Genomic DNA, 27,359 nt, shown 5'->3' with positions numbered 1-27,359 from the left:
TAGTAGCTGCTAAAACAGTTTGGGATTGCAGTTAACAAAGTCCAATGAAAGGAAAATAGAAGCACCAAGAAGTAGGCTGCTTCCACCGAGAAGGACACTAGCTTTAAGAAAGGAAAATAAAGATTTGCTTCATTGTATGTGCTTCCCTCCTTTGTCAAATATTGAGCATAAAGGCTTGAGTCAATTTCTGGGTTCTCTGTTCTATTCCAGTGATCTATACGCCTGTTCTTGTGCCAGTACCAGGCTGTTTTGATTACAGTGGCTTTGTAGTATAGTTTGATATCCAGTATTGTAATCCTTCCAACTTTGTTCTTCTTTCTCAAGATTGCTGCAGCTATTCAGGGTCTCTTTTTTTTTTTTGGTTCCATATAAATATTTGGAGAATGTTTTAGATCTGTGAAATATGCCATTGGTATTTTGCTAGGGATTGTATTGAATCTATAAATTGCTAGGAGTAGTATGGACATTTTAATGATATTAATTCTACCAATCCATGAACACGATATAATTTTCCACTTTTTTATATCTTCTTCTATTTTTTTTCAATGTTGTATAGTTTTCAGAGTACAGGTCTTTTACCCACTTGGTTAAGTTTATTCCTAAGTATCTTAATTTTTTGTTGTTGTTACAATGGTAAATGGGATTATTTTTTAGTTTCTCTGAGAGTTCATTATTGTTGTATAAAAATGCCATCGATTTCTGGCTGTTAATTTTGTATCTTGCTACATTGCTGAATTCATTATTAAATCTAGTAGGTTTTGGTGGAGTCATTAGGGTTTTCTATGTACAATATCATGTCACCGGCAAATAATGACAGTTTTACATCCTCCTTTCCAATTTGGGTGCCTTTCATTTGTTCTCCTTGTCTGACTGGTGTGGCTAGAACTTCCACTAATATGCTGAATAAAAGTGGTGAAAGCAGACAACCCTGTCTTGCTCCTGTTCTTAGGGGAAATGGTTTTAGTTTTTGCCCATTGACTATGACATCGACTGTAGGTTTGATAAAGGAGGAAAGAACATGCAATGGAGTCAAGAGAGTCTCTTCAATAAATGGTGTTGGGATAACTGGACAGGTACATGCAAAAAAGAAAAAAATGAAACTAGATCACCCACCTACACCATACACAACAATAAACTGAAGATGGATGAAATAATTAAATGTAAATTATGAAACCATAAAATTCCTAGAAAAAAACATAGGCAGCAAAGTATCAGACATCTCATGTAGCAGAATTTTCACTGATACCTCTCCTAGGGCAAGAGAAACAAAGGAAAAATAAACAAATGGGACTACATCAAAATAAAAAGCTTCTGCAAGGCAAAATAAACGAGCATCGAAATGGAAAGGGAACCCACTGTATGGTAGAACATATTTGCCAATGATACATCTGATAAGGGGTTAATTTCTCCTTGTTTGTATGGTTGTTATATAATGACGTTCCTTCCTCAATTACTCATTGAAAGACTGTTTCTCTAAGCGAATGACATTCTAATTTCTTTAGAGTCAGTGCATTATTCCTTCAAAGCATTTCTATATTATTGAATAAAACAAAATCTGAGAAAAAGTCATCTTAAGCAGACCTCTTCATAATGATGACTTGTATGACACCTTTGAAAGATATCGTAGCATAAGTTCCACAGAAACATTTTCTGGACGAGTGACCTGTAAACATGCTTGTTTGTACATCGCTACTGGCACCAAATGTTTAGCACACTAGCATATATGTTATACACATGAGCACTTATTTATATGTTATATACATGAGCTATAGAAAGAAAAATGTTAGGCAAAACAAGACTATTTGGAAAAACGGTCCTTAATTTTAAAAAGTGTGTAACATCTTTAAGTTCAATAACACTTGAACCTTCATGTAATACAATATCGTCTGTCAGGTACATTCCCAATCTCAGTGAAAAATACTGTAAATAATATAATCTGCCAATAAGCAACATGGAGAGATGCTTAACACCATATGTGAGCAGGAAACTGCTCATCAAAACCACGAGATATACCACTTCCTACCCAGGAAGGACAGTTAACAAATGTTGGCAAGAATATGGAAAAATGGAAACTCTTATACCATTGCTGGTATGTAATATAAAATGGTATATCCACTAGGAAAAAAACTAGTTTGGCAATTCCTTGAAAAGTTAAAAACAGACTTGTCATATGACCCAAAAATTCCATTCCTGCATAATCCAGGATAATATCCCCATCGCAAGATTCTTAACGTAATCGCATGTGCAAAGTCCCCTTTATTACATAAGGGTAACATCCGCAGGCTCCAGAGATTAGGACCTGGGTATCTTTGGGGGCCATTATTCAGCTCACCACAGCAATGGTTTAAAATATTCTGGCATTTGATAATGGTGGTCAATGTACAACTTTGTGAATATACTAAAAAAATCACTGAATTGTACACTTTAAAAAGAGTGAACTTTATGATATGTGAATTACATCTCAATTCTGTTATTTTCTTAAGATACTGCTGTCAGAAAAATACAGCTATTACATGGCTCGAAAAAAAATAAAAAAGAAAGACAATTTGTGTGTAGTTGTGCTTAGGCATAATTTGAAGAACAAAGAAATTCCACAAAGCTGAGGTGAGCAGTGCTTCAGACAAGGCTTTCAACAATCTGCACCTGAAATCAGCATGTCTAATAAAATGATGGAACTAAATATATCTCCTATAAATTCATGTCACTGATAGCCATAAACTGCAACGGCCAGCCATTTTCTGTGAAAGGGGAGGTGATGCTACAACTAGACTTCACTGGGGACTCCCACCTTCCTTTAGGACCCCTGGTCTGCTTACAGGTGACACGTGATCATCTGATGGAAGTGTAAGTAAAGAAGCCATCAATCCATATATTAAATGTAATTAAGGCTTAACTTCTCTCTTTTTAAGATAAATAAGTATTCTAATATTTTCCTCCCACACCACATGCGTGGACTTCCACACAGTACGCTTTAGAGACTGCTGCTCTTGACAATGGCCTCAAACTTCACTGCACATCAGTGTCTCTGGGGAACTCGGCTAAAAGTAGACAGCCTAAGCCCGTGGTCGGCAAACTGCAGCTCACGAGCCACATGCGGCTCTTTGGCCCCTTGAGTGTGGCTCTTCCACAAAATACCATGACCTGGGCAAGTCTATTTTGAAGAAGTGGCATTAAAAGAAGTTTAAGTTTAAAAAATTTGGCTCTCAAGAGAAATTTCAATGGTTGTACTGTTGATATTTGGCTCTGTTGTCTAATGAGTTTGCCGACCACTGGCCTAAGCTTCATCTCTAGAGGCTCTAAGTCAGATAGAAGCACATGCTATCCTCAAACTTTGGAAGACCCTACTCTACACACTAGAAATCAATGCCATTCATTTTTCTTTGAAGTCCATAATTTAGAGGTAGTAGCTGAGCCAAACAAGTGAAAAAAAAGAAAATACACTCCAACTGAAGTTGTAAGTGTAACAGAAAGAAATAAGGTCAACGGCATTCTTTTGTTTGACCTGTATTTCAAACAAAGCTATATGTCCCTGTCATATGTTTAAGTAAATTGCTCAAATGACCACTTACATAAGTAGAGGGAATATGCCGTGGCTCTAAAGCAAAAAGAATGGTACTCATGAGAACATCTGACTCGTACCCCTGAATTAGAACCTAGGACAATACATTCCACCAGGCTATTGTGAGAAGAATTAGGTCCAGCTTTTAATAAAGCTCAAGAACCAGACAACAAGGCCTATATTGCATAAAGTCATCTAAATCATAAAGATAAGTAATGTGTATTTAACCCACGAAAAGACGTTAGAATAACAACCAACTAATAATACAGTCCATAGACTAATGAATCCTTTTAGGTCAACTATGAAAAGTCTCTCAAGCTTGAAACTAAACGACCTTAAAACCAAATGCGGATATTATCATTTTTAAATACTACTGCTGGATTTGTGTGCTTGTTGGAGAGGCATTCTGAGTAATTTGGCACCTATGTAAAGACTTATCAAATTCTTGCTGTTTTAATGCCAAATATTTCCTAAGCATTGCCTTTTACTAACAAGTGATTTTAGTCACCCTCTCAAGGTAAAATCTAATTTGGAAACATTAGTGTTTCCAGAAATGAGTCTCTTAGTGATATTTTATCCTAGGCCAAGAGAAGATGAGATACATATGTTTTTATCAGCACATTTATATAGTAGGAGATGAGCTTAAATACCACAGGTAATTCCATTTTTTTATAAAAAGGTTAATTCTAGGTCAGTTAGGGATATATCCCTATATACTAAATAAAATATTTTAAAAGACTTATTAATTTCTTGGAAGGTATCAAAATAATGCTTTCAATCAGATCACAAAATCCATAAAAGCTTTCAAACCATTGATGCCACTTAGTCTACTATCCCATTTACACCCCCCCACCCCAAAGAAAAACCACCTCTTGTATAAGCTTAAACCAATATATTTTTTTTCACTGGAATTTCAGAAAGGCACACAATTAGCATCATTTTAGTCATGTCATTATTTCCAGCTCAGTGGCATTTATTCAGATGAGCACAGTTTGCAACCTCAGAGCCCAGCTCTTCTGATGTTAACTGGCATCATTAAAACCCTCCCAGTGTCCAATTCGTTTGATCTTTAAAAGAATGCCCTGGGTTTGTGACTGAGAGCCGGAAACTCCTGGCTAGAAACCCCGAATAGCATTCACGCTCGGTCACAAACTACTCACATCAGTTAATAATCCTCAGAGACCACGATTCCAATTCCAGAGAGAAAGCTTTTCACATAAACATTATTTAAGCACCAAAGAAACAGAAAATTGGATTAAAATAATGTACAGGAGGCATGAGAAGCTCCTAAATGTTATAACTTTAAAAGTTGAGGTTGTAAGTTTTTCAGAGTAGAGTATCTTTAAAGAGCATAGCAAATCTGAGTATGGAAAAGGGCAAATAGCAGAGGAAAGAGGTTTGAAGTATAAAAGCAAAAACAAGAAATGGTGACATTTCAAGATCTTCAATTTAAAATTTTCTGTTAAGTTTTGATCTGGTGCTCAACTTCACATGATCTTCAAATGCTTTCTTAAAAAAAATTAAAAACAACCAATTAAAGAATAGCGGGAAGCTTAATTCTTCTCTATTTAAAGAAAAAAACACACACCATATCTTTATTTTCCCACACATTTCACACATGGATATGTGTGAATACTATCCCATTATACAAACATATTACAGTCAGTTAAAATTTTATTTAGAAAATGAAAAACCATTTTAAACCATATTTTAGAATCTACTTACAGAATGACAAAGTAAATGCTTTAAGATCCACAAATGTTTAATAATAGGCAAGTTCCTGCTGTCCTTTTAAAGTTAAAAATAAGGCCAAACTACAACTTTCAACTGCAAAGAGTCATTGTGGCATATAAAAAGCTCAGCATGGAAATAGATTCAACAAATGTAGAAAAAGCGTTTTCATGCCCAAGAAGAATTGAAGGCATCAAAAAACATGTCCCAACTGCAAATAACGTAGAGCTCAGTTCAAAAAGACCAGCAAATTCCTTCTCTAATGCATAGCAAATTAAACTTAATCAACTCCTCTGCAAGGTTGAACAGGCAATCCACCTTTAAAAGTCCCCACAGACAAAACATAAGAACAACAAAAGAGGTTCCGGAGTGTAATAAATACTGAATCCACAGTAGGCGACAGAATCCGTACTGTACACAGCTGAGAAACCCTGCCATGGCACAATGGATCACATTTCCATATTAAATTATGTTTATCACGCTGAAAAAATGCTTCAACAACATACAGGATTCCTATTGGCCATTTCTATACCACACTCACTCCCTAAAACCTTCCAAACCTGCTGCGTGCCATTGAAAATCATTCCCACCCCACAGTGCTCAGAGGGAGCCGCCAGACAAAGGGTTGGGATGATGGGAGAGGGCAGGGACAACTACCTTCCCCCGGGACTTCAGAAAATAAATCAATACAAAAGGGTAGAATAGCCAAAACATAACCTTGGCATAGGGTATTTCCGGGAAAATTGCTGCTGTGACAAATGGCCCGAAGTGAACTCTTCCAGCGGTCAACCATCCGCAGGAAGGGCCCTCCCCTCCTTATCTGTCGCTCAATTGTACAATACTCCACTTTGAAAATATAACACCCTCTTGGAGCTGGGCAAGATGAAAGAGCTTTTCTTCAGGGGCCCGCAACGCCTATTAATTTTTGCTACAACAGACTCACAGCTGATTAAGAAAACAGAGGGTTAGCACTGCCTCCCGTCCCCATCTCAAGACTTGAGAGGAGATGTTAAAAGTGAGTGAGTCCTCCTTTCACTGCAGCGTGCTGAATTTCATTTCTGCACACACCACAAGCTGTTTCTCCTCCAACCATCGGCCATGTGCTCACCCTGGAAGTTCTTTTCCTCTTGGAGACGGCAATAGTAAGGTTACTAGATGCCTATGCAGTTACAGAATTATCTTTCCAAATTATTGTGACTCATTCATCACCACGCACACAGCACAGGGTTAGAAATCAATGACTGAAGGAGCAAAACTTAAACTGTCCCCAAAGTATACTCACACTTTTATCACAGTTGGTAAGGCAACATGATGGAGTGGGAAAAGCACAGGAATTACAGTTAAACCAAAGAGCACTCAAATCCCCATGTGACCACGTTTCTATGTTGACTGGATGTTAGACTTCCTATACCTATCAGCAAATATCACCTATGTTACAAGATTTTTGTGAAATCTAATATCAGATATTATGGTAACCGGGTAACCAGCATGAAAAATTGTAGCTTTTATAGTTTTGGTGTTTTAAAGTATAACATGCTGTAAAAAGTATTGATCTTAATTATGCTGTCTGGTGAATTCAGACAGATGTACATGTTGTTGTAACCACCACCCTAATCAAGATGTGACCATAGAGATAAAATGTGAGCCACGTGTGCATTTTTAATTTTCTAGTAGCCACACTTTTTAAAAAGTAAAAAAAAAAAAAGACAAATGAAATTAATTTGAATATGTCTTATTTAACCCAATATATCCAAAATATTAGAATTTCAATATGTAATTGATTTTAAAATATTATAAGATACTAGTGGCCCAGTGCATGAAATTTGTGCATGGGAGGGGGGTGTCCCTCAGCCCAGCCTGCACTCTCTCTAATTCGGGACCCCTCAGGGGATGTTCGACTGCCAGTTTAGGCCCGATCCTAAACAACATAAAATAGTCATGGCTTCATTAAAATGCAATCTAGGACTGCTGGCTCCTAACCGCTCACCTGCCTTCTAGCCGGATTCCGCTAACGGCTCTCCCCTGCCAGCCTGATCACTCCTAACTGCCTCTGCCTTCGCCCCCCACCATGGCTTTGTCCAGAAGGACGTCTGGTCTAATTAGCATATTACCCTTTTATTAGTGTAGATTTTACATTTTATTTGTACTACGGCTTTGTTGGTGAAGTTTACACTTACAGCACATCAATTTGAACTGGCCAGAGTGCAGGGGCTGATTAGCCATGTATGGCTAGCAGCTCCTACACTGGACAGTAGATACCACAGTCCAGAAAATTCCCCATGCCCCTTTCTAGTCTATGCTCTTCTCCTCAACCATCAACCACTATTTGGATTTCTACCTCCATAGATAGATTTTTGCCTATTCTTGAATTTCATAAAAATGTAATGTATGAATTTTTTTGTGACTGCCTTCTTCCACGGAGCATGTTTCTGAGATTCATCCTTATTGTTGCAAATAGCACGGTCCAATCCCTTTTACTTCTAAAGAGTACTCCACTGTATGAATACATGCAACTTATTTACCCGTTGACCAGCTGATGGACATTTGGGTTGTTTCCAAAAATGCTATCATTAATAAAGCTGAAAGGAAAAGTCTTATTTTGTGGACATGTTTTCATTTACTATGGTAAACATCTAGAATTAGAAATGTTGCATAGGGTAGGTTTATGTTCAGCTTTATAAGAAACTACCAAATACTTTGCCAAGATGGTTATATTACATTACTGATTACTGACAGCAGTGCATCCAATTACTTCACATCTTCTCCAACATGTAGTATTGTCAGTTTTTTTCATTTTAGTGATTCCAATGGTGTATACATTTCCCAATGATCAACAATGTGACTTTTTTTTTTCATTTGTTTACTAGCCATATAACATCTTTGTTGAAGAATAGTTTGGAAAGATGAAGGGCAAGTTGTTACGAAGGCAAACTGAGATTGCTTACACGAAATTATTTCTAATGTTAAAATAAGGAACACACTTGCAAAGGCCAGCTGGGCCAGCAGACAATGCACCCCTGGAAGCGAGGGGACCCAGCAATGAGAGCACACACTCATCCGCACGGAGCGACAAACTGCTCCGCGGCACCAAGTGGTCACGGGCCTTTTGCATGTGTAAAAGCAGCCCAGGTACTTCCTGGTTCACCGAGAGAGGGTCGACCTTGGTATTTTTACCTTAATTAATACTAGAATTAATCTAAAATAGTAATCCTATGATAATCAAACAAAATAGGCCATACGTTTTCACACTTTGATTTATATATATATACATGTTGGTGGATTTTAGGAGGAGAAACATCCTCAGTATGGCAAACATCAAACCATTCAGGATTGCTCCTGATTACTGGCCAAACATGGCACCTATGAAGACAAAGCTTGGCGATCCACCAAAGGCAGGTGACAAAATGGTTTTGAGTGGCAAGGCAACAGTGTCCCAGATAAAGTTGGAAACAAACAATTGGTCAGGGCACCTCCCCTTTCCTCTGTCCTAATAATTCTCTTCTATGACCGAATATATGCTATTGTATTCTTATTCTTCCTCAGCATATACATGTTAGTTTTGAGTAACAGTGAAGGCAACAGCTAACAATACTTCATAGCAATGCCTACCTCATAGTATCTGCAATATTTGGGGAGAGCAGAAGAAAGATGGATGCTGGGCAAACGTAAAGTAGTACAGCTGCTTTGGAAAACGGTCTGGCAGTTCCTCCAATAGTTAAACACTGAGTTATATCATCCAGCAATCCCACTCTTAGCTATACACCCAGGAAAAATTAAACATGTGTCCCATACAAGAAGTTGCACATGAATGTTCACAGCAGCATTATTTATAATAGCCCCCCGGTGGGGACAGCCCAAATGTCCATCAACTGAAGAACAGATGAATAAAATGTGGAATAGTCCTACAATGAGACATTTGTCAGCCATAAAAAAGAATGAAATGCTGATACATGCTACAACATAGATGAACCTTGAAAACATTATGCTAAGTGAAAGAAACCAGACACCAGAGGCCACATATTGTATGACTCCATTTATACGAAATGTTCGAGCAGGCACATCCATACAGACATAAAATAGATTACCGGTTCCCTAGGGCTGCAGGGCATGGAGAGTGTGGGGTTTCTTTTGGGGGTAGTGAAAATGTTCTGAAATGGATTGTGGTGATGGATGTATAACTCTGAGTATTCAAAAAGCCACTGAATTATACACTTTAAATGGGTGAGTTGTAAGATACGTGAGTTTTCTCTCAATACAGCTGTTCACATAAACAAGAAAGAAAAACTAAAGGTACTGGCAAGCCACAGAGCCTCTCTCTTCTCCCACATATTACTTTCCTCTGCTGCTTGGGGTAGAGAGAAATATTCCTTTGATGGCTATGTCTGTCCTCTGCACTATTTCTGAATTTCAAATATACTTAGTGCGCTTAACACAACGTTCTCCCCTACTGGACTGTGAGTTCACAGAAGCCAAAAATGTCTGAGAAATCTTTTTATCCAGAAGAGGGTCTTGCACAGCCTGGCTTGTATTTTCAGTATTTTTATGCTGAGGTTACGTTTTTTGTGTTCTGCCGAGGGCAGTGATGGGCAACCTTTTGAGCTTGGTGTGTCAAACTTCGCCAAAAAACTGTGCATAACTCGGGTAGTGTGTCACTTTGAGGAGAAAACATTATTTCGCAAATGTTTCATCCTCAGGAGCAGCAAAGGTTTCATCCTCGGCATGCGGCCGCCTCAGAATTGAACCTGGGACCTTTCAGTGCTGACACGCGTGTCATAGGTTCGCCATCACTGGCCTAGGGAGTCCTCGCCTGTGTGAGCTGTTGCAGTGGACCCGGGGCTTGAGGGGGAAGTTGCACCGTGTCCCTTTCCAGGCTCTCCTCACCACCTCTGCTCCTCAGAGGATGAATAAATGACAATTTGGCCGAACACTTCTGAAAGGCTGCCAAACCTTCTACTTGAACATCTCCTGAAACCGACAATAGACTGTATGAAATAAATAGGATCCCTTTGAAACTTATAACCCATAAATCTATAAAGCAAAGGAGTGACAAAAAACATTTTAAAAGTATAAAATAAAAGCAAAAGAACACACCAAAAACACACACAAAAAAACGCTGGTATGGATTTAAATATGATCTCTAGATGAATTTTAAAAGCACTCATAATAATACACAAATGACTTAAAAATAAAATGAATAAAAATATACTTAACTTTTTAACAATTTTTACTTAAAAATCTATAATGGATTGAATTACCACCTACTCTTTTTTATTAATAACTAGAGGCCCGGTGCACAAAATTTGTGCACTGTGTGTGTGTGTGTGTGTGTGTGTGTGTGTGTGGTTGTCCCTCAGCCTGGCCTGCACCTTCTCGCAGTCCAGGACCCCTTGGGGGATGTCCACCCTCGCAACCCAGGATCCCTCACTCCTTACCACCCGCCCTCTCGCTGCTCTTTACCACTTGACTCCCTGGAGGCGGGAGAGGCTCCCGCCACCACTGCTGCGCTCACCAGCCATGAGCCCAGCTTCTGGCTGAGCGGTGCTCCCCCTATGGGAGTGCACTGACCACCAGGGGGCAGCTCCTGCTTTGAGCATCTGCCCCCTGGTGGTCAGTGCTCATCATAGTGACCAGTCGTTCTGCCGTAATGGTCGCTTAGGCTTTTATTATATAGATCCTCCCAAAAGCTAAACCTACACAGGACAAAGTCACTGTGAGTAAAGAACATTCTAGTTAACAACAGCTTGTATTCATTGGATAGAAGGGATTCTGGATTCCAGTAATAAGCAGAATTATCATAAGAAGAAAAGTTCCCTAGACTCAGTGAAGTAGTGACACAACTGAACTGTTCTCAGTAGTAACAAATAATACTGCCAGAAACTTGGATATAAATTACTACATTCTACCTCTCTCTCATGCTCAGGTAAGCATGGAAAGTTATTAAAAATTAATAATAACCTAACTATTTAATAAAACCATATCCTTAAAACCCTGAAATATTTAGCTCAAGAAAATAATTCAAAAGAAAAGAAAAACTTTACATATGTAATTACTTTTTAAACTATTGAATATATGAAGAGAAAAATGGGAACTAACTTAGAAATTCAATAAAAAATAAATTATTTTATTACCTATGATACTTTCACTCAATGGAAATAAGCATGCCATTAAAATCTGTATCAAAATAGAAAATCTTTATAGCACAATATAGAGAAGATGAAAATTGTAAAAATGTATGCATAAAACATACAATAGGAAGGGATATAGAAAAATTAAAATGGCGTTGTGAGAGGTATGGTAAGAAATACTATAACAATAAAATGTCTTTAAAAGAGGCATGAAATCATTTTATGCATCTTTAAAATATAAAATATAACCCATAAAAACAATGAAAATTAATTGATTTTAGCTTAAAACATCTTCTTCATTAGGATCTTTATGTAAAGCCTAAATAATGTAAAATCTCATGCATTATCCAATTACAAAGGAAATGGAGAAGGAAAAGTATGAGTAAAGAGTACAAGCATAATGCTCACTGAGACTTTTTCAATAACACAAGATGAGATGGTGGACTAAACACAAACATAGTGATAGCATGTATATTACATCTCAAAAAAGCTGTATTAATACAACATAGTGATTAAGAAATTGACTTTGAATTTAGACAGACCTGAGTTTAAATCCTGACTCTACCATCTTTTAACTGAATGACTTTGAGCAATTATTTAATCTCTATCAGTCTCCAAGAAGAAAATGGTACCTATCACAGACAGGGTATTTTAGTAAGATTAAATGAGATAATAAATATAATAACATAGTACATAGTGCTTAAAATATAGAAAGCACTCAGTAAATCAATAGGTACTTACTACTATTATTAAAACATCTTTAATAATTCTACAGCTAAAAGCATTCCACTAATTTCATATGAAAACGAAGAAAAATGTTACACATGGACAAAGTATCAAAGTAGAATATATGTGTCTTTATTGGAGCTTCTGTATGGTTTGATAAGCTCTTTGTAATAAAAGGCCCATAAAAGATACACACACAAACTCATTATTTCCTTTCCTTAGAAACATGAGGATAATATTGTTTTACTAATCGTTCCTGTAGAAATGAAATGTAACTTAGCTGACCAGGGAAATTAAAAGCAATGAAGGAGAGAATATTTAACTATCAGAATTTCTCCAAAAAGATATATAAGTGGCCAAAAAACACAGGAAAAGATGCTCAAAATCATTAGTCAGCAGGAAAATGCAAATCAAAGCCACATGAGATACTACTTTACACTCACTAAAATGACTACCTTTTCTTTTTCTTTTCTTTTTTTAAAGCAGATAATAGCAAGTGTTGCTGGGGATGGGGAGAAATTAGAACCTGCATATACTGCTGGTAGGAATGTAAAATGGCACAGCCACTTTAAAGAGAGTTCTGTGTGTTCTTTAAATGGTTAAACATAGAGGAACTCTATGATCCAGCAATTCCATTCCTAGATTATACCCCTTAAAAATGAAAACATATATCCAAACAAAACCTGTACATAAATGTTCATAGCAGTATTACTCATGATAGCAAAAAAATAGAAAATAATGCCCATCAACTGAAGAATGAATAAATAAAATGTAGGATAAACAGGTGGAACATTATTCGATCATAAAAAGAAATGAAGTATTGGTACATGCTACAACATTGAACCTTGAAGACATGTTAAGTGAAATAAGCCAGTCCCAAAAGATAACATATTATACTATTCCATTTATAGAAAATGTCCAGACTAGGCAAATCCATGGAGACAAAATTAGAATAGTGATTGCCTATGGCTAGTAGGGGCTTGGGGGTTAGAAGGGGGCAGCTAAAGGGCACAGGATTTGGGGAGGTGGTGGTGATAAAAATGCTCTAAAATTGATTGTGATGATGACTCCATAACTCTAAATATACTAAAACCATTAAGTTGTATACATGAAATGGATGATGTAAATGGTATGTGAATTATATCTCAGTAAAACTTTTTAAAATGAGAGAATATTGCTTCTCAGAGCCATAACTTTGTATTAATTAAAAAAAATTAAGGCAAATGGGGCCAATGTGAGGATATGAGAAAGCTGAATGGCAAAAATAAAGAATTCGAAGAACAAAGTTGGAGGGATCACAATACCAGATATCAAGCTATATTACAAAGCCACTGTTCTCAAAACTGCCTGGTACTGGCACAGAACAGACATATAGACCAATGGAACAGAACAAAGAACCCAGAAATCCATCCAAGCCATTATGCTCAATTAATATTTGACAAAGGAGGCAAGAAAAAACAATGGAGTCAAGGCAGTCTCTTCAATAAATGGTGTTGTGAAAATTGGACAGATACATGAAAAAAAAAAAAAAAAAGAAACTAGACCACCAACTTACACCATACACAAAAATAAACTCAAAATGGATAAAGGACTTAAACATGAGATGAGAAACCATAAAAATCTTAGAAGAATCAATAGGCAGAGAAATTTCAGACGTATGTCATAGCATTATCTTTACCAATACAGCTCCAAGGACCATGGAAACTAAGGAGAAAATAAACAAATGGGACTACATCAAAATAAAAAGATTCTGCACAGCAAAAGAAACCAACAAAACAAAAATGCCTACAGCATAGGAGAATATATTTGCCAATGTAATATCTGATAAAGGTTTAATCTCCAAAATTTCTAGAGAACTCATACACCTTAACAAAAGGAAAATAAACAATCCAATCAAAAAATGGGCAAAGGGCCTAAATAGACACTTTTCAAAAGAGGACATACAGAAGGCCAAGAGACTTATGAAAACATGCTCAAAGTCACTAATCATCTGAGAGATGCAAATCAAAAGAATAATGAGGTACCATCTCACACCTGTCAGAATGGCTATCATCAACAAATCAACAAACGCCAAGTGTTGGAGAGGATGCAGAGAAAAAGGAACCCTCATGCACTGCTGGTGGGAATGCAGACTGGTGCAGCCACTGTGGAGAATGATATGGAGTTTCCTCAAAAAACTAAAAATGGAACTGCCATTTGACCCAGTGATCCCACTTCTAGGAATATATCCCAAGAAACTAGAAACACCAATCAGAAAGGATATATGCACTCCTATGTTCATAGCAGCACAATTCACCATAGCTAAGATTTGGAAACAGCCTAAATGCCCATCAGCAGATGAGGGGATTAAAAAACTGTGGTACATCTACACAATGGAATACTACGCTGCTGTAAAAAACAAGGAATTCTCACCATTTGCAGCAGCATGGATGGACCTGGAGAGCATTATGTTAAGTGACATAAGCCAGGCAATGAAAGAAATATACCACATGATCTCACTCATTTATGGAAAATAAAGAACACTATAACCTGATGAACAAAAAGATAGAGACAGAGGCAGTAAAGCACCAAACAGACTGTCAAATTACAGCGGGAAGGCTGGGGAGTGTTGGGGAGGGAGGGAAAGAGATCAACCAAAGGACTTGCATGTATGTATATAAGCACACCAATGGACAGAAGACACTGCGGGGTGGGATGAGGGCATGCGACAGGGGGTAGGGTAGGCTGGGGGAAGGTCAATGGGGGGGGGGAAAGGAGATATATGTACTACTATATGTAATTAAAAAAGAGAAAAAATTATCTTTGAATATGAAAAGCCCTCAGCTTGAAAATAAAACCTTTCAATACCCATATTTTTCAAGGAAGGAAGGCTTGGAATAACATAAGAACATTGGATTTGAAGAAGTCTTGTGTCTACTTTTCATTTATTAGCCATATGACCTTAAGAAAGAGACAAATTTCCAGAACCTCTGTTTTGTTTTTAGTTTAAAATGAATCCCCATATTACAAAATGTCCAAGTTCATATAAGGAATCCAAAATTATTAGCAATATTTTTAAGTACTTCAGCCTAAAAAAAAATTTATGAAGTCCTGAATCAATATATCAATAGTATTAAAGAAAAGATAATTGAAAAGTTTCTCTTTTCCAATTCCAAAATGCCAAACTGCATTCTTGTCTTTACTGTCAACCAAGATTCCTAGACCTTTATCCATATATATTTTTTTTTACTAGTAAAGTAGCACCAAAAAAACACACATATTATAAATACAATCTTGTCCGAGTTGGCCCTGAGGTGGAATCCATCCTTTCAGTCTCTGGAGACCATGATAAATGATTAAGCAGCAGTAATTGCAGGCTTAATCTGACCCTACCAAGGGCAAACAAATTTCATGATTGTGACTTTCAAAAATGAAGAGTCCATTGTCCATCTTTAGAAAGAGTTCTACTTTTCAAAAATATATATATTTTTACTTATTTCAGAGAGGAAGAGAGAGGGAGAGAGAGTAGAAACATTAATGATGAGAATACTGATTGACTGCCTCCTGCACGTTCTACTCTGGGGGTTGTGCCCACAACTTGGGGCCCCAACCATGACCTCCTGGTTCATAGGTCGACGCTCAACCACTGAGCCACGCCAGCTGGGCAAGAGCTCTACTTCTTATACAAAGGCAAGGATGGGAAAGCTCAGTAAAATCAAATTTTGTATGGTTTTCCAACTGAGGTATTTTCTTAAAGATAGGATTATTCAATTCATTTTCTTAAATTTATTGATTTTTCAAGTTTCATTATCTTAGGTTATCTTTCCATATTCTTAATTATATTTGATAGTCAGGGATCTAAAGAGCAATGGACAGACAAATCACTGCCAAATGCTGCAGGAAATAGACTTATAACTATGCTGAATATTTTCATTCTTGAAACTCTTGGCAGCCATTAACGCTTCACACATGAAGTCGATTAGAAGACAGAATAAACAGCCTCACAGAATGCATGCTGGCTTCTGTGGACAGCATGCTGACAAAAACAAAAAACAAAAACACACTCAAAATATTAGCCCAAAATTAGTAAATGTGACCTGACAAGGGCCACTGAATTGAGTATATTTTACTTTAACACATCACAGGACACAACAGCAGCAGTTTCCCAACTAATGAACACACACAAAGAAGCTTGGAAAGGCTTAAAACAGAAAGATATATGATTACCATCTAGGCCAAGCATGTCAAGCTCAAAGGCTAACATGGGCCAAATAAACGATCCTTGGGGCCCGCGGGCCGTGAGTTTGACATGCTTGATCTAGGCCAGTGGTCAGCAAACTGCGGCTCTCGAGTCACATGTGGCTCGCGAGCCGTGGTTTGCTGCTCTGTTGACTAATGAGTTTGCCGACCACTGATCTAGGCCATTGAGGGAGGATAGATTATTTCTACTTATTTAGATGAACAAAGTTATTCATTACCAAACATAAAAAAGAATATTTTTAAAATCAAAATTAACAGTTATGCAGTCGCAACTCAGGACTTTTGTAATATCTATAAGGAAAACATGATAAATAACACTTATCACCTTTAGTAAGATCAATAAAATAGTGTGTTCATCCTCTAGACAAAAAAGAGATGATAAATAGGAGATAAGGAAATAAGTATTCCTTATAATAAAATGAAGTTAACTGATTGCTGGTATTGCTTTAGGATTTATTAATGCTCATCTTATTACGAAAAAAAAAGATTTAAAGGGGATAGCATCTATTTGTTAGGAAGATAACATACTGAATTCTTATCTCATTTGCAACATTTCAGTTGAAGTTTCCGCCGAAAGCTCTCTACTTAAAGCTCTCTACTTCTTATACTAAGGCAAGGATGGGAGAGCCTTGGATAAAAATATTACATTGAATGTGGATTTCATAACATTAAAAGAGGGAAGGATTGGGGAGAGAGAAACACAATGAGAAAAAGAAATGCCTTTAATCGAGCAAAGAAAAGGATTAGTGATGTATCAAAATAGGAATCTGCCTTTATTAAAGAAATACCTAGACATGACACTTCAATTCCTCTGGAGGACAGATGGAATGTGAGAAGTACTGTCGTTGCTGTAGGCTAAATGCTTGTATCCCCCCAAATTCATATGTGGAAATCCTAATCCCCATGATGATGGTATTACGAGACGGATCTTTGGGAGGCGATGAGGTCATGTGGGTAGAGTTTTCATGACGGGATTAGTATCTTTGTAAAGAGACTCCGAGAGCTGCCTTGTGCCTTCTGCTGGGTGCGACTACAGTGAGAAGACAGCCGTTATGAGAACGGTGGCCTTCTATGAAACTGGAAGCACCCCCCCCCCCCCGCCACGCCCCCCCCACGGAATACGCCAGGGCCTTGATCGGGACTCCCCAGCCTCCAGAGCTGTGAGAAATAAATGTGTGTTGTCACGAAGCCACCCAGTTCATGTTATTTTTGTTGTAGTCGCCTAGATGGATTCAGACAGTATAATCGAGGTCTCAAAATAACCATTATGGGTAGTAGTTTGGGTTGGGGGAATGGATTCGGGGCTAAAAATTCAGTAATCCAAAGTGGTCTCCTTTAAGTATAGAAATAAGCACCAAAGAGCCCCAGCAGTGAAGGGATAGGAGACCATTTGGAGAAAGAAATGAACTCACTATCACTGTGTGAGTTTTAGGGGAAAGATTAAAAACCAAAAACCAAAACCACCTAAAGCCTTCCTGATGGCATTGATTATATCCAATTGTGTACCATTTTCCTGGGGCAAGTTTAATACTTAAAAAGCACCTCTATGGGCAGATATTACACTAAGTGTTTTTTTGTGTGTAATCGCATTTTATCTCGATTTGAAGAAACAGAGGCTCAGGGGGTTAAGTAAATTAGCCAAAGGAAACAGCTAATAAATGCTATCGTCATGGGAAGTATCAGCCTGTAAAAGATGCTTTTCTACCACATCAGGGAATGTTTTTCATATCTCTGGTACGAGCTACAATAAATATCTCAGAGAAATGGAATGAGAAAAAACAGCGCCGCACTCTGAGGACATCTTATGCCTTAATAAGCACCAATAGACAAGAGCCTTACAGAAGCAGCGGAGGATGCAGGGGAACACAGTGGGACTGTAGGCACAATAAGACAAAATTACTTTTTTTTTTTAGGGGGAAAAGTTAATTTTAGAAATAAGTTGATTTCTATTGAGAAAAAATAATAAAGAGAAATATTCCAAAATTATAATAGTGGTCACCTTTCGGAGGTGAGTGTATAAAATTCTCCTCTCAAAGATTCTGTTAAAACCTCATTTAAAGACAAGGTTTTATGAAAACAATATAATTATTAAGGTGATACTTTCCAATTCTAGATGACTGACGGGAGCGGTAAAATACAAAGCCCTTGGTTATGCTGTAATAGTCCTCCACCGTGACACCTAAAACCTCCGCCAATGACTGGCACGGAAAACACTGCCCTCCGCGCACACAGCTCCTGCGCAGCGGGGGAGCTTACTGCCTGCTGAAATGAGCGTGTACCCAAAGAACGTTAGTTCATTCTCACACCCGATCCTGAGGAAATCTCTCACTGCCTCTGAGGCCTAGTTTCCTCATCTATAAAACGGTGTTCTAATCCCTACATTGCAGAGTTGTTGAAGAACATAAATGGAAAGTGCTTAGCACAGGGACACGAGCATCTGAACATTCAATACAGTCACTGCTTGTATTATTATATTGCATTCATTACTATCATATCAAGCATAATTACCACAAGCTGAAATAATTCTACTTAGCCTCTTTCTCTAAGAAAGCACAATTGTGTAGGGAAGTTCACTCTGGCAAGAACCAAAGCGTGGTTAGTGAAGGATCACCGCTGTCATTACCGCATTTCTCCCAGCAGCAGAGACTCTCTGCCGGGCTGTCACTTGTGAGTTGTCTGAAGTTCAGAAAATGAGTTAGAGCCTCAGTTCTAACACCGGTGCATCCAAACGGATCACCAGGAAAGCAAGGCTCCTGAGCCAGTCTGCAAGCCAGCAACAATTGCTGCTGGTTATGAAACTGCCACTAGACCACCCCAATCTCTTCACCTCATCTGCTGGCAAAGCTCTTGAATCACGAAACTAAGAAGCCAATGTATTCAAGCATTCTCCTATAAGCATAACGTTCCCTTCTATATGAACAGAAATAAATAAGAGAATAAATAAATTCTCTAGAGAATGTCTGCATAACCAGATGTGTCAAGTCTCCCCTCTACAAAGAATGGGTGAAGTAGAAGGTCTTGCTTCACTCTTTTAACCAAAAATCTCGGGGAATGAATATCCAAACTTTCAGTTACTCGAATCTCATCTTATATCCTTGTAACCAATATACCTTGTAAATTCTTTTCTTCAAAAGTATACAAGCCAATTCAAAGAGCCTACCTCGGCTTGGCAGAGTGCATGGAGACCTTGCAACACCAAGGCTGCTGGGGTGGCCTGATCAGGCTTGGTGCACTCGTTCAGCACCTGGGAAATGGCGGCCAGCATGTCTGCACCGTGCTGATAGGGCCTGCAGGGAACGACAGTTCAGAAAGAGAGGACAGCCCGAGAGCTCCATTACCATATCCTGGTCTTTTGTCTGAACAAAAAGCATTAAAGCTTGTCTTTACCCTTCTGCCTCCTAAATATTGACCCTCAAATAACAACACCATGTATTTTTCTTCAAAGATTGTCATTTTTGCTCTAATTTAAGGCTCATTTTTGATATAGAAATATGACCCCAAAAGGAAGACACTTCTTAAATAGTATTCTCCCTAAATCAGAAATGTCTGAGCTGACAAAATTTCCAGCATATCAATAGTGAAAAGAACTGACTTACCTTAGTGAGATTATCAGTAAGAAGACAGCTACGCCTGCCCAGAAGTTGCTCTGGTATCAGACACTGACTACAAAAGCAGTACTGGAGGTCAGAAGGTGATTTATGATCGTAGTGATGCTAACTGAAGAGGCTAAACCCATTACACAATGTGACAATGATGATGATGACGATGATGATGATGACGATGATGATGATGATAATATGAATTATAACGGACAGAGCATCTACCCAAGCACAGTGCTGAATTCATTCACTCTTTCTCTTCCCCTTCCCCTCCTCTCAATTCCACATACATTGTGCTATCAACAGAAGGCTTTTAACTCAGGTCATCCTCTGCATTACTTATAGCCCTTCAGTGATATAATATTGTTCTCTAATTGATGAAATATAAATTGGTGAAATTGCCTGACTGGAATTCTATTGTTTTACTGTCCTGACAAACAGAAATCATTTTCCCAAACTGGAAAAGCTGACGGATCTTGAAGTGGTAACTTACAGGAGCACTGAATAAGTTCTCAAAAGACTTCCTCCTGAGCTGCAGCTTTACGAATGCCCAATTGCACTGTCAGATAATAATCTCTCACCTCTAAAACACTTCCCATGCCAATACCCCTAGAGCATCCAGACTCTCAGGTCTTGTGTTACATTTGCGTAACTTTTAGACTGAGGTCATCTTTGTATTTGCAAAAGGCTGAGGCTTAGAAGAGATGCAGAAATGCTAGGCTTCGATATAGTCTGATCCGAGATTTTTCTTGAAACACTCAATACGGTCCCCTGGGCCAGTATGTGGGCCAACCCATTCATTGCACAACTTTAGGAAGTACCATTCACAGTGTCATTACGGACAAAAATGAGATATGCCCCCCGTAATTCTACAGTGCAGAGGCAACACATATGGAATTGCAGGATTACAACTCATTTCAAATGTCTCAAATCTATTTCCTCCCTAAATATTTTTACCTTACTCTACCCAAGAAAAAACACTGGAGCTTTGCTTGGTGCTATTGCAGTCGCGTCCCCTCCTACCTATTTATCAACCCATACTCTAGAACAGCAGGGTCATCTCCCTACTATCTTCATATCCTCCTAAACCCTAGAGCATATATGGGAATTCAAGATCATTTCCTTCCTTGTTGTAATTCCTAATAATTAATTCCGTGCAATGGGTCACAAACAAGGCCGTCTCTGTTAAAACTCTATAAAAATCAACACAACACTGGGAGAATATAAGGACAATTGGACTACAGTCCACTGCTTAGGTCACAGGGATTTATATAAGGAAAAATAAAATACATAAACTCATATGCTTTAGTACAATACTAAATTGCTATCCAGAAAAGGATATGAATATCCTACAAAGCTAGATTAGATATAAGACATGCTTGCTTCTCAAAGTTATTTTCCAATCTTACTAAATTTTACAATCAGAAAACTTAAATTGAAAATTTATTCTTACTCAAATATATTCTACCATCTTTCCTAGATTCTTGCTTGCAATAAAATAATAAATAAATGCAAAATAATAAATCATGATATACATTCCCAAGGGGTAAGCACATCTCACCTTTGCTTACATATGTCTCTGATGGATGCTGCTTTAGCGATCAGTTTCTCCCACTGGACTTCCTTGCTCGTGGACAGAGAGGGTGCCTCGGACATGGCCATGAACCGCTGCAGTTCAGGATAGACACGATCCTAAAAAGATAAGTTCACAAAAAAAGGTAAATTTCCCAATTTGAGTTGAATAATCATTACTTCCTGTTATGCAGCATTTTTCTCTCCAAATCTCCCATTTGCATTGCAAATTATAATGTCTTTCTTCTAATCAGCAGGGAAGAATGCTGTTTTGATTGCTAGGGATTTTCTTACAGTCCCATGCACTGTTCATCTCATAAAACAACAAAAAAAAGGTGGTTAACCTCACCCTAATTACAAAGGCTGTAATCACTTATTATCATATTTTTATTACTTTCCCACAAAAATGGAAAAATAAATTTCAGAATCAAAGAAATAAGATTATTTTCTAGTCTCAATTTCTCTGAGTCAATCACAACTGACTGTATTACTGATCAGAAGCATCACACTGAATCAAATTTCCCCAATGCAGTCACTGATGCCACACACTAATACTACTATGTCAAAGCACTGCCATACATAATGACAAAATCAGCTTTCTTTATTGAAAAAAACATGTTTAATACTTACACAAGTGTGTATCTGAGCTCACCTGCTTTTCCCACAAAGATGTCAACAAGCGCAAAGTGACAGCTCTTAGTTGTGGAGTGGTTCCAAGAAGTTGGATTACTCGTAGAATTTGTCCTATGCACACCTAGGAAATATTTAAAAATTTTAGGTTTCATAGATGTAAATGTAGATAATCCCCAGGTTACCAAAAGAATTAAAAGCCCCCCTCTTGATAAAATAAATACCTAAAAGGAAGTTTACTATAGTATTACCCATCTTCTCAAAGGTTGCGGGTACCTTTGAGAGGTTGGGTAGCAATCCCGGGAACATAAAGACCTTATTTCAGATAATAACCAATGGAAAAACTTGGCTATTAATTGATTTAAAAGAATTACTCTTCAGATAGTTTAATAAATACATTTGGCCCAACAAGGGGAGCAGTGATCACAGCAAAATTAAGGGCTCAAAATTTCATATACTGACCAAAATTCAATGTATTATTCATGACTCACTTTCTTTTATTCTTCAAGTAAATTGGATAATATACGAACCTTGTGAACACCAAGTGTAGGTAAAGTATATAAGATATCAATGTATAATGCAGGTTCTAGTGGTCTTCCCAATTTGAACATCAAAACTGGAATCAAATTTGGTACCTAAAGTGAATTTAAAGAAGATATTAATTATGCCTGATGAAGGAAATCAACCTGTAAAGCAATCACTACTTATTTTTATTCAAAGGGGTAATATAAATATACTAGAGGCCCGGTACATGAAAAGTTGTGTACTGAGGGGCGTCCCTCAGCCCGGCCTGCACCCTCTCCAATCTGGGACCCTCAGGGGATGTCCAACTGCTGGTTTAGGTCCAATTGCACAGGGACATCCATCTCACAATCTGGGACAGCTGGCTCCTAACTGCTCACCTGCCTGCCTGCCTGATTGCCCCCTAACCACTCCCCTGCCGGCTTGATTGCCCCTAACTGCCCTCCCCTGCCAGCCCGATAGCCCCCTAACTGCTTGCTTCCCCACACCAGCCTGATCTCGTCCCTAACTGCTTGCTCCCCTGCCGGCCTGATCACCCCTAACTGCCTCTGTCTTGGACCCTGCCACCATGACTTTGTCTGGAAGGAAGTCAGACATCTGGAAGATGTCTGGTCACCCAGTCTAATTAGCATATTACCCTTTTATTAGTATAGATATGAATTAGAAGACTAAGAAACAGTCAGTTAGCAATTTGTCGTTAATGGTAATTTTATAGTGCCACTAATATTCTATCCCTTTTATAATTAGCTGGTAGACACCAATTAAAACAATGTTTTTTCTTAAGCAACTATGACATTACTCTAAGCAACACAAAACTAATTAAGATATATACTGCCCCAAAGAAATTTATAGTTCTAATGATCGGCTACACTTAGGATATAGAAATAAAATAATTCCACATATTGAAATATTCAATTATGTTGTTCCAATATAAAATAATTAAAATCAGTTGTACTGTAAGGGGGGGGGTGTTAATAAGCAAGGTCCCCATTTCAATACATATGCATAACACAATAAAACAAAAAGAGCAATTCATTTAAGGATCAAAAGACTTAATGATGTTAATTTAAGATAGTAATATTTCCCAAGTAGATCTATAGACTCAATGTAATGCCCACCAAAATCCCAAATGGCTTCTTTGGCAAAATTAAAGAAGTAATCCTAGAATTCATATGGAACAGAGAGGGAATCCAATAGCCAAAATAATCTTGAAAAATAAGAACAAAAGCTTGAGAATTCAAAATCCCCAATTTCAAATTTTACTCTAAAGCCCAGGTAATCAAAACAGGGTGGTACTGGCATAAGAATATAAATATAGGTCAATGAAAAAACACTCTGATGTCATTAAATTAAAAATACTTAGATGTCAAAAGATACTATGAAGAAAAATGAAAAGACAGCCCACAAAATAAGAGAAAATATTTGCAAATTATATATCCAATAAGGGGCTTCTATCTAGAATATATAAAGAATTCTTGTAACTCAATAATAAAAGAACAAATAACCCAATTTTTAAAAGAGCAAAGAATCTTATTTCTCCAAAGAAGATAAATGGCCAATAAAAACAGAAAAAGAAACTCAGCCATCATTAGCCATTACATAAATAAAAATCAATACCAGAATGGTTTACTATTTCACACCCAATAGGATGCCTATAATGAAAAGCAAACAGACAATGGCAAGTGTTGGCAAGTATGTGGAGACCCTCAGACACTGCTAGTGGGAGTGTAAAATGGTACAAATACTTTGGAAAACAGTCTCAAATGGTTAAAAAGAATTATTGTATTATCTAGTAATTCTACTTCTAAGCACATACCAAAAAGAAAAACATGCATCCACACAATACGTTCATAGCAGCATAATTCATAATAGCCAAACAGTAAAAACAACCCAAGTGTTCAACAGATGAACGAATAAATAAAATGTAGTATAGCCATACAATGAATGTTATTTGCCCATAAAAAGGAATAGGAATCAATATGGATGAAACTTGAAAACGTTGTATAAAGTGAAATAAGCCAGTGACAAAAGACCACATATTGTATGATTCCATTTATATAAAATGTCCAGAATAGGCAAATATACAGAGATAGACAGTAATTGCTTAGGATTGGGGCGGTGAAGGAAAAAATGGGGAATGATGACTAATGGGTACAAGGTTTCTTTGCTGAGGAGGGTGATAAAAATTCTCAAATTATAAGTAAACATGTTTGCATAATTCTGTAAATATATTAACAGTCATTGAATTGTACACTTTGATTGAATTATATGGAATGTGAATTATATCATAATAAAGATATTCTTTACTTTAAAATTTCAATTAAAAATTGAGTGAATACCTACTATGAGCAAAAAATTACTTGAGCATGCACAAAAATTTTAGTTTCCATATAGTGCATTTTAGTTTTGTTGGCTAGAATTTGTTGACTTTTCTCTGCCTGCTGTAATCTTAGAAAGCCTATTTCTTTTTAGCTTAGAAGGTATATACTTTTCAATTTCAAGGAGGAAAAACATCCTAACCCTACCACCAAAAAATGTAACAGTTAACAATTCATTCATTAATGAGCCTGACCATGTTATACCAGGGCGGCATTTAAAGATATGCATGTAATGGCTATAGACTCACAGCACAGCCAGATTTATGATTTTTAACAATTGCTGGTGCTCTGTTAGAACAGAAGTTCCATCATCCTCACCTTGAGCAAATGAAGGAAGACAAATTTTTTAATTGGCTTCTCATTCCCCATTTTAATTAAAAACAAAAGGTTATCTTGGATTGTCTGTGTGTCTCAATGAATTGCCCCTTCTGGGAAGAGCTCTACCCAGGCACTGACAGATTCTGAGTTCTGGGAAGGGCAAGCAGCACATTTAGTGGCATTTTATAAAATAACTTATTTAGTTGTGTGGCTTTTAAACAACTGCTTTAATCATATTGTCAGGAAAGAAATAAAGTACTGTATTTATGCTAAAGAGTACAGTTCCCTTATGAGCCTTAGAACTAAAGAATGGGTGTTCATTTTCTCTGGCAAGTTCAGTAATGAAAAACCAAAGTGGGAACCTTTTACAATAAGTTCTCTTAGGCCTAATACAGTTCTTGAAGCTATTATAACCCAAATTAAATCCTCAGGTCAATGGAATCCCAAACAGATGTTATTTCATGAGGAAAAGACAGATATAGATATACTAGAGGCCAGATGCATGAAGATTCATGCAAGAATGGGCCTTCCTTCCCCTGGCTGCTGGCACCGCCTTCGCTCAGGCTGGAGCTGCCTTTCTACTCTGGCTCAGAGCCGCCTTTCCACCTTCCCATGCTGCCCAGAGGCCCAGAGCGGCTGGGGTGGGGCGGAATGCCTGCGTCCTGCCCCACCCCCAGCCGCTCGGTGCCTGCATATGCAAATTAACCCACCATCTTTGTTGGGTTAATTTGAATACTCACTCCTGATTGGCTGGTGGGTGTCATAAAGGTATGGTCAATTTGCATCTTACTCTTTTATTAGTGTAGATAGGTGTGGAAAATTTTTTACATGAAGCACGACTGTTGTTTTCCTAATGAAGTAACATATGTATATTTATCAGTTTTCTTGAGAGGTCATATGAGCTCTTGGTTCCTCTGCTCCTGGGCTCTCTACACTCCAGAGTAAGTGCCCTGTAATTCCCTGAGTCAAGACCTTTGGAGTTTCATAAAACTCAATGCTTTCTTTACTCTCCTTCAGAATTCAAGTCTTTGATAAACAAATTAATTTAAAATGATGGTATTATTAAGGAGACCCATAATACTATAAGCAGATTTCTCAGCAAAAGATAGTGAAAGCCAAAGGGGTGAAGGATGATATATTCAAAGTGCTGAAAGAAAAAAAAATCCAGAAATACTATATTAAGCAAAAAATTTCCAAACACACAAAAGCTGATAGAGTTTATCTATTAGACCTGCCTTATAAGAAATGCTAACAGGAATCCTTCAAGTTGAAAGGAAAGAACACTAGAGAGAAATACAAAAGCATATGAAAGTATAAAGCTCACTGATAAAGGTAAATATATAGAAAAGTACAAAATACTGTAATACTGGAGCATAAATCACTTTTAATTCTGGTATAGAAGTTCAAAGACAAAAGTATAAATAACTATAACTGTAAAAATATGGCAATGGATACACAATATAAAAAGATGTAGTCTGTGACATCAAGAATATAAAGTGTGGGGAATAAAAAAGTAGAACTTTTGTATGGAATTGGAGCTGTTATCAGCTCAAAATAGACTGTTATAACTATAAGATGTTTTCTGTAAGCCCCAGGGTAGCCACTAAAAAAATACCTATACAAGATACACAAAAGATAATGAATAAGGAAACAAAGCATGTCACTATAAAAAAAAAATCAATGAGACATAAGATAGCACAGAGGAAATGAGACAAAAAAAGCTATAAGAGACAGAAAATAATTAACAATATGGCAATAGTAGGTCCTTTCCTATCTGTAATTAGTTTAAATTTTAATGGAATAAACTCCTCAATCAAAAGATGGCAATGTCCTGGTCAGGTGGCTCCACTGGTTGGAGCATTCTCCCATGCACCAAGGGGTTGTGGGCCAATTCCAGTTAAGGCATGTGTCTGGGTAGCAGGTTCGATCCCTGATCAGGGCACGTCGGGGAGGTGGGTGG

At 37.5% G+C, this 27,359-nt stretch overlaps 1 protein-coding gene across 2 annotated transcripts in view; it reads right to left on the bottom strand.

Moving 5' to 3' along the window:
- FOCAD (focadhesin) overlaps nt 1–27,359 on the bottom strand; it is a 288,209-nt gene that overhangs the window by 129,229 nt on the left and 131,621 nt on the right. For both annotated transcript variants that reach the window (XM_079789743.1, XM_079789744.1), the window contains 4 exons: nt 22,712–22,816; nt 22,204–22,305; nt 21,541–21,671; nt 19,541–19,667 (listed from right to left, as the gene is read on the bottom strand). In XM_079789743.1, coding sequence (XP_079645869.1) covers nt 19,541–19,667; nt 21,541–21,671; nt 22,204–22,305; nt 22,712–22,816 — 465 coding nt within the window. The remainder of the gene's footprint in view (nt 1–19,540; nt 19,668–21,540; nt 21,672–22,203; nt 22,306–22,711; nt 22,817–27,359) is intronic.

Source organism: Cnephaeus nilssonii (genome assembly GCF_951640355.1).
Source record: "Cnephaeus nilssonii genome assembly, chromosome: 14".
Classification (NCBI taxonomy): domain Eukaryota; kingdom Metazoa; phylum Chordata; class Mammalia; order Chiroptera; family Vespertilionidae; genus Cnephaeus; species Cnephaeus nilssonii.
The sequence above is the reverse complement of the archived record's forward strand: the minus strand, read 5'-3'. Positions and strand labels throughout refer to the sequence as shown.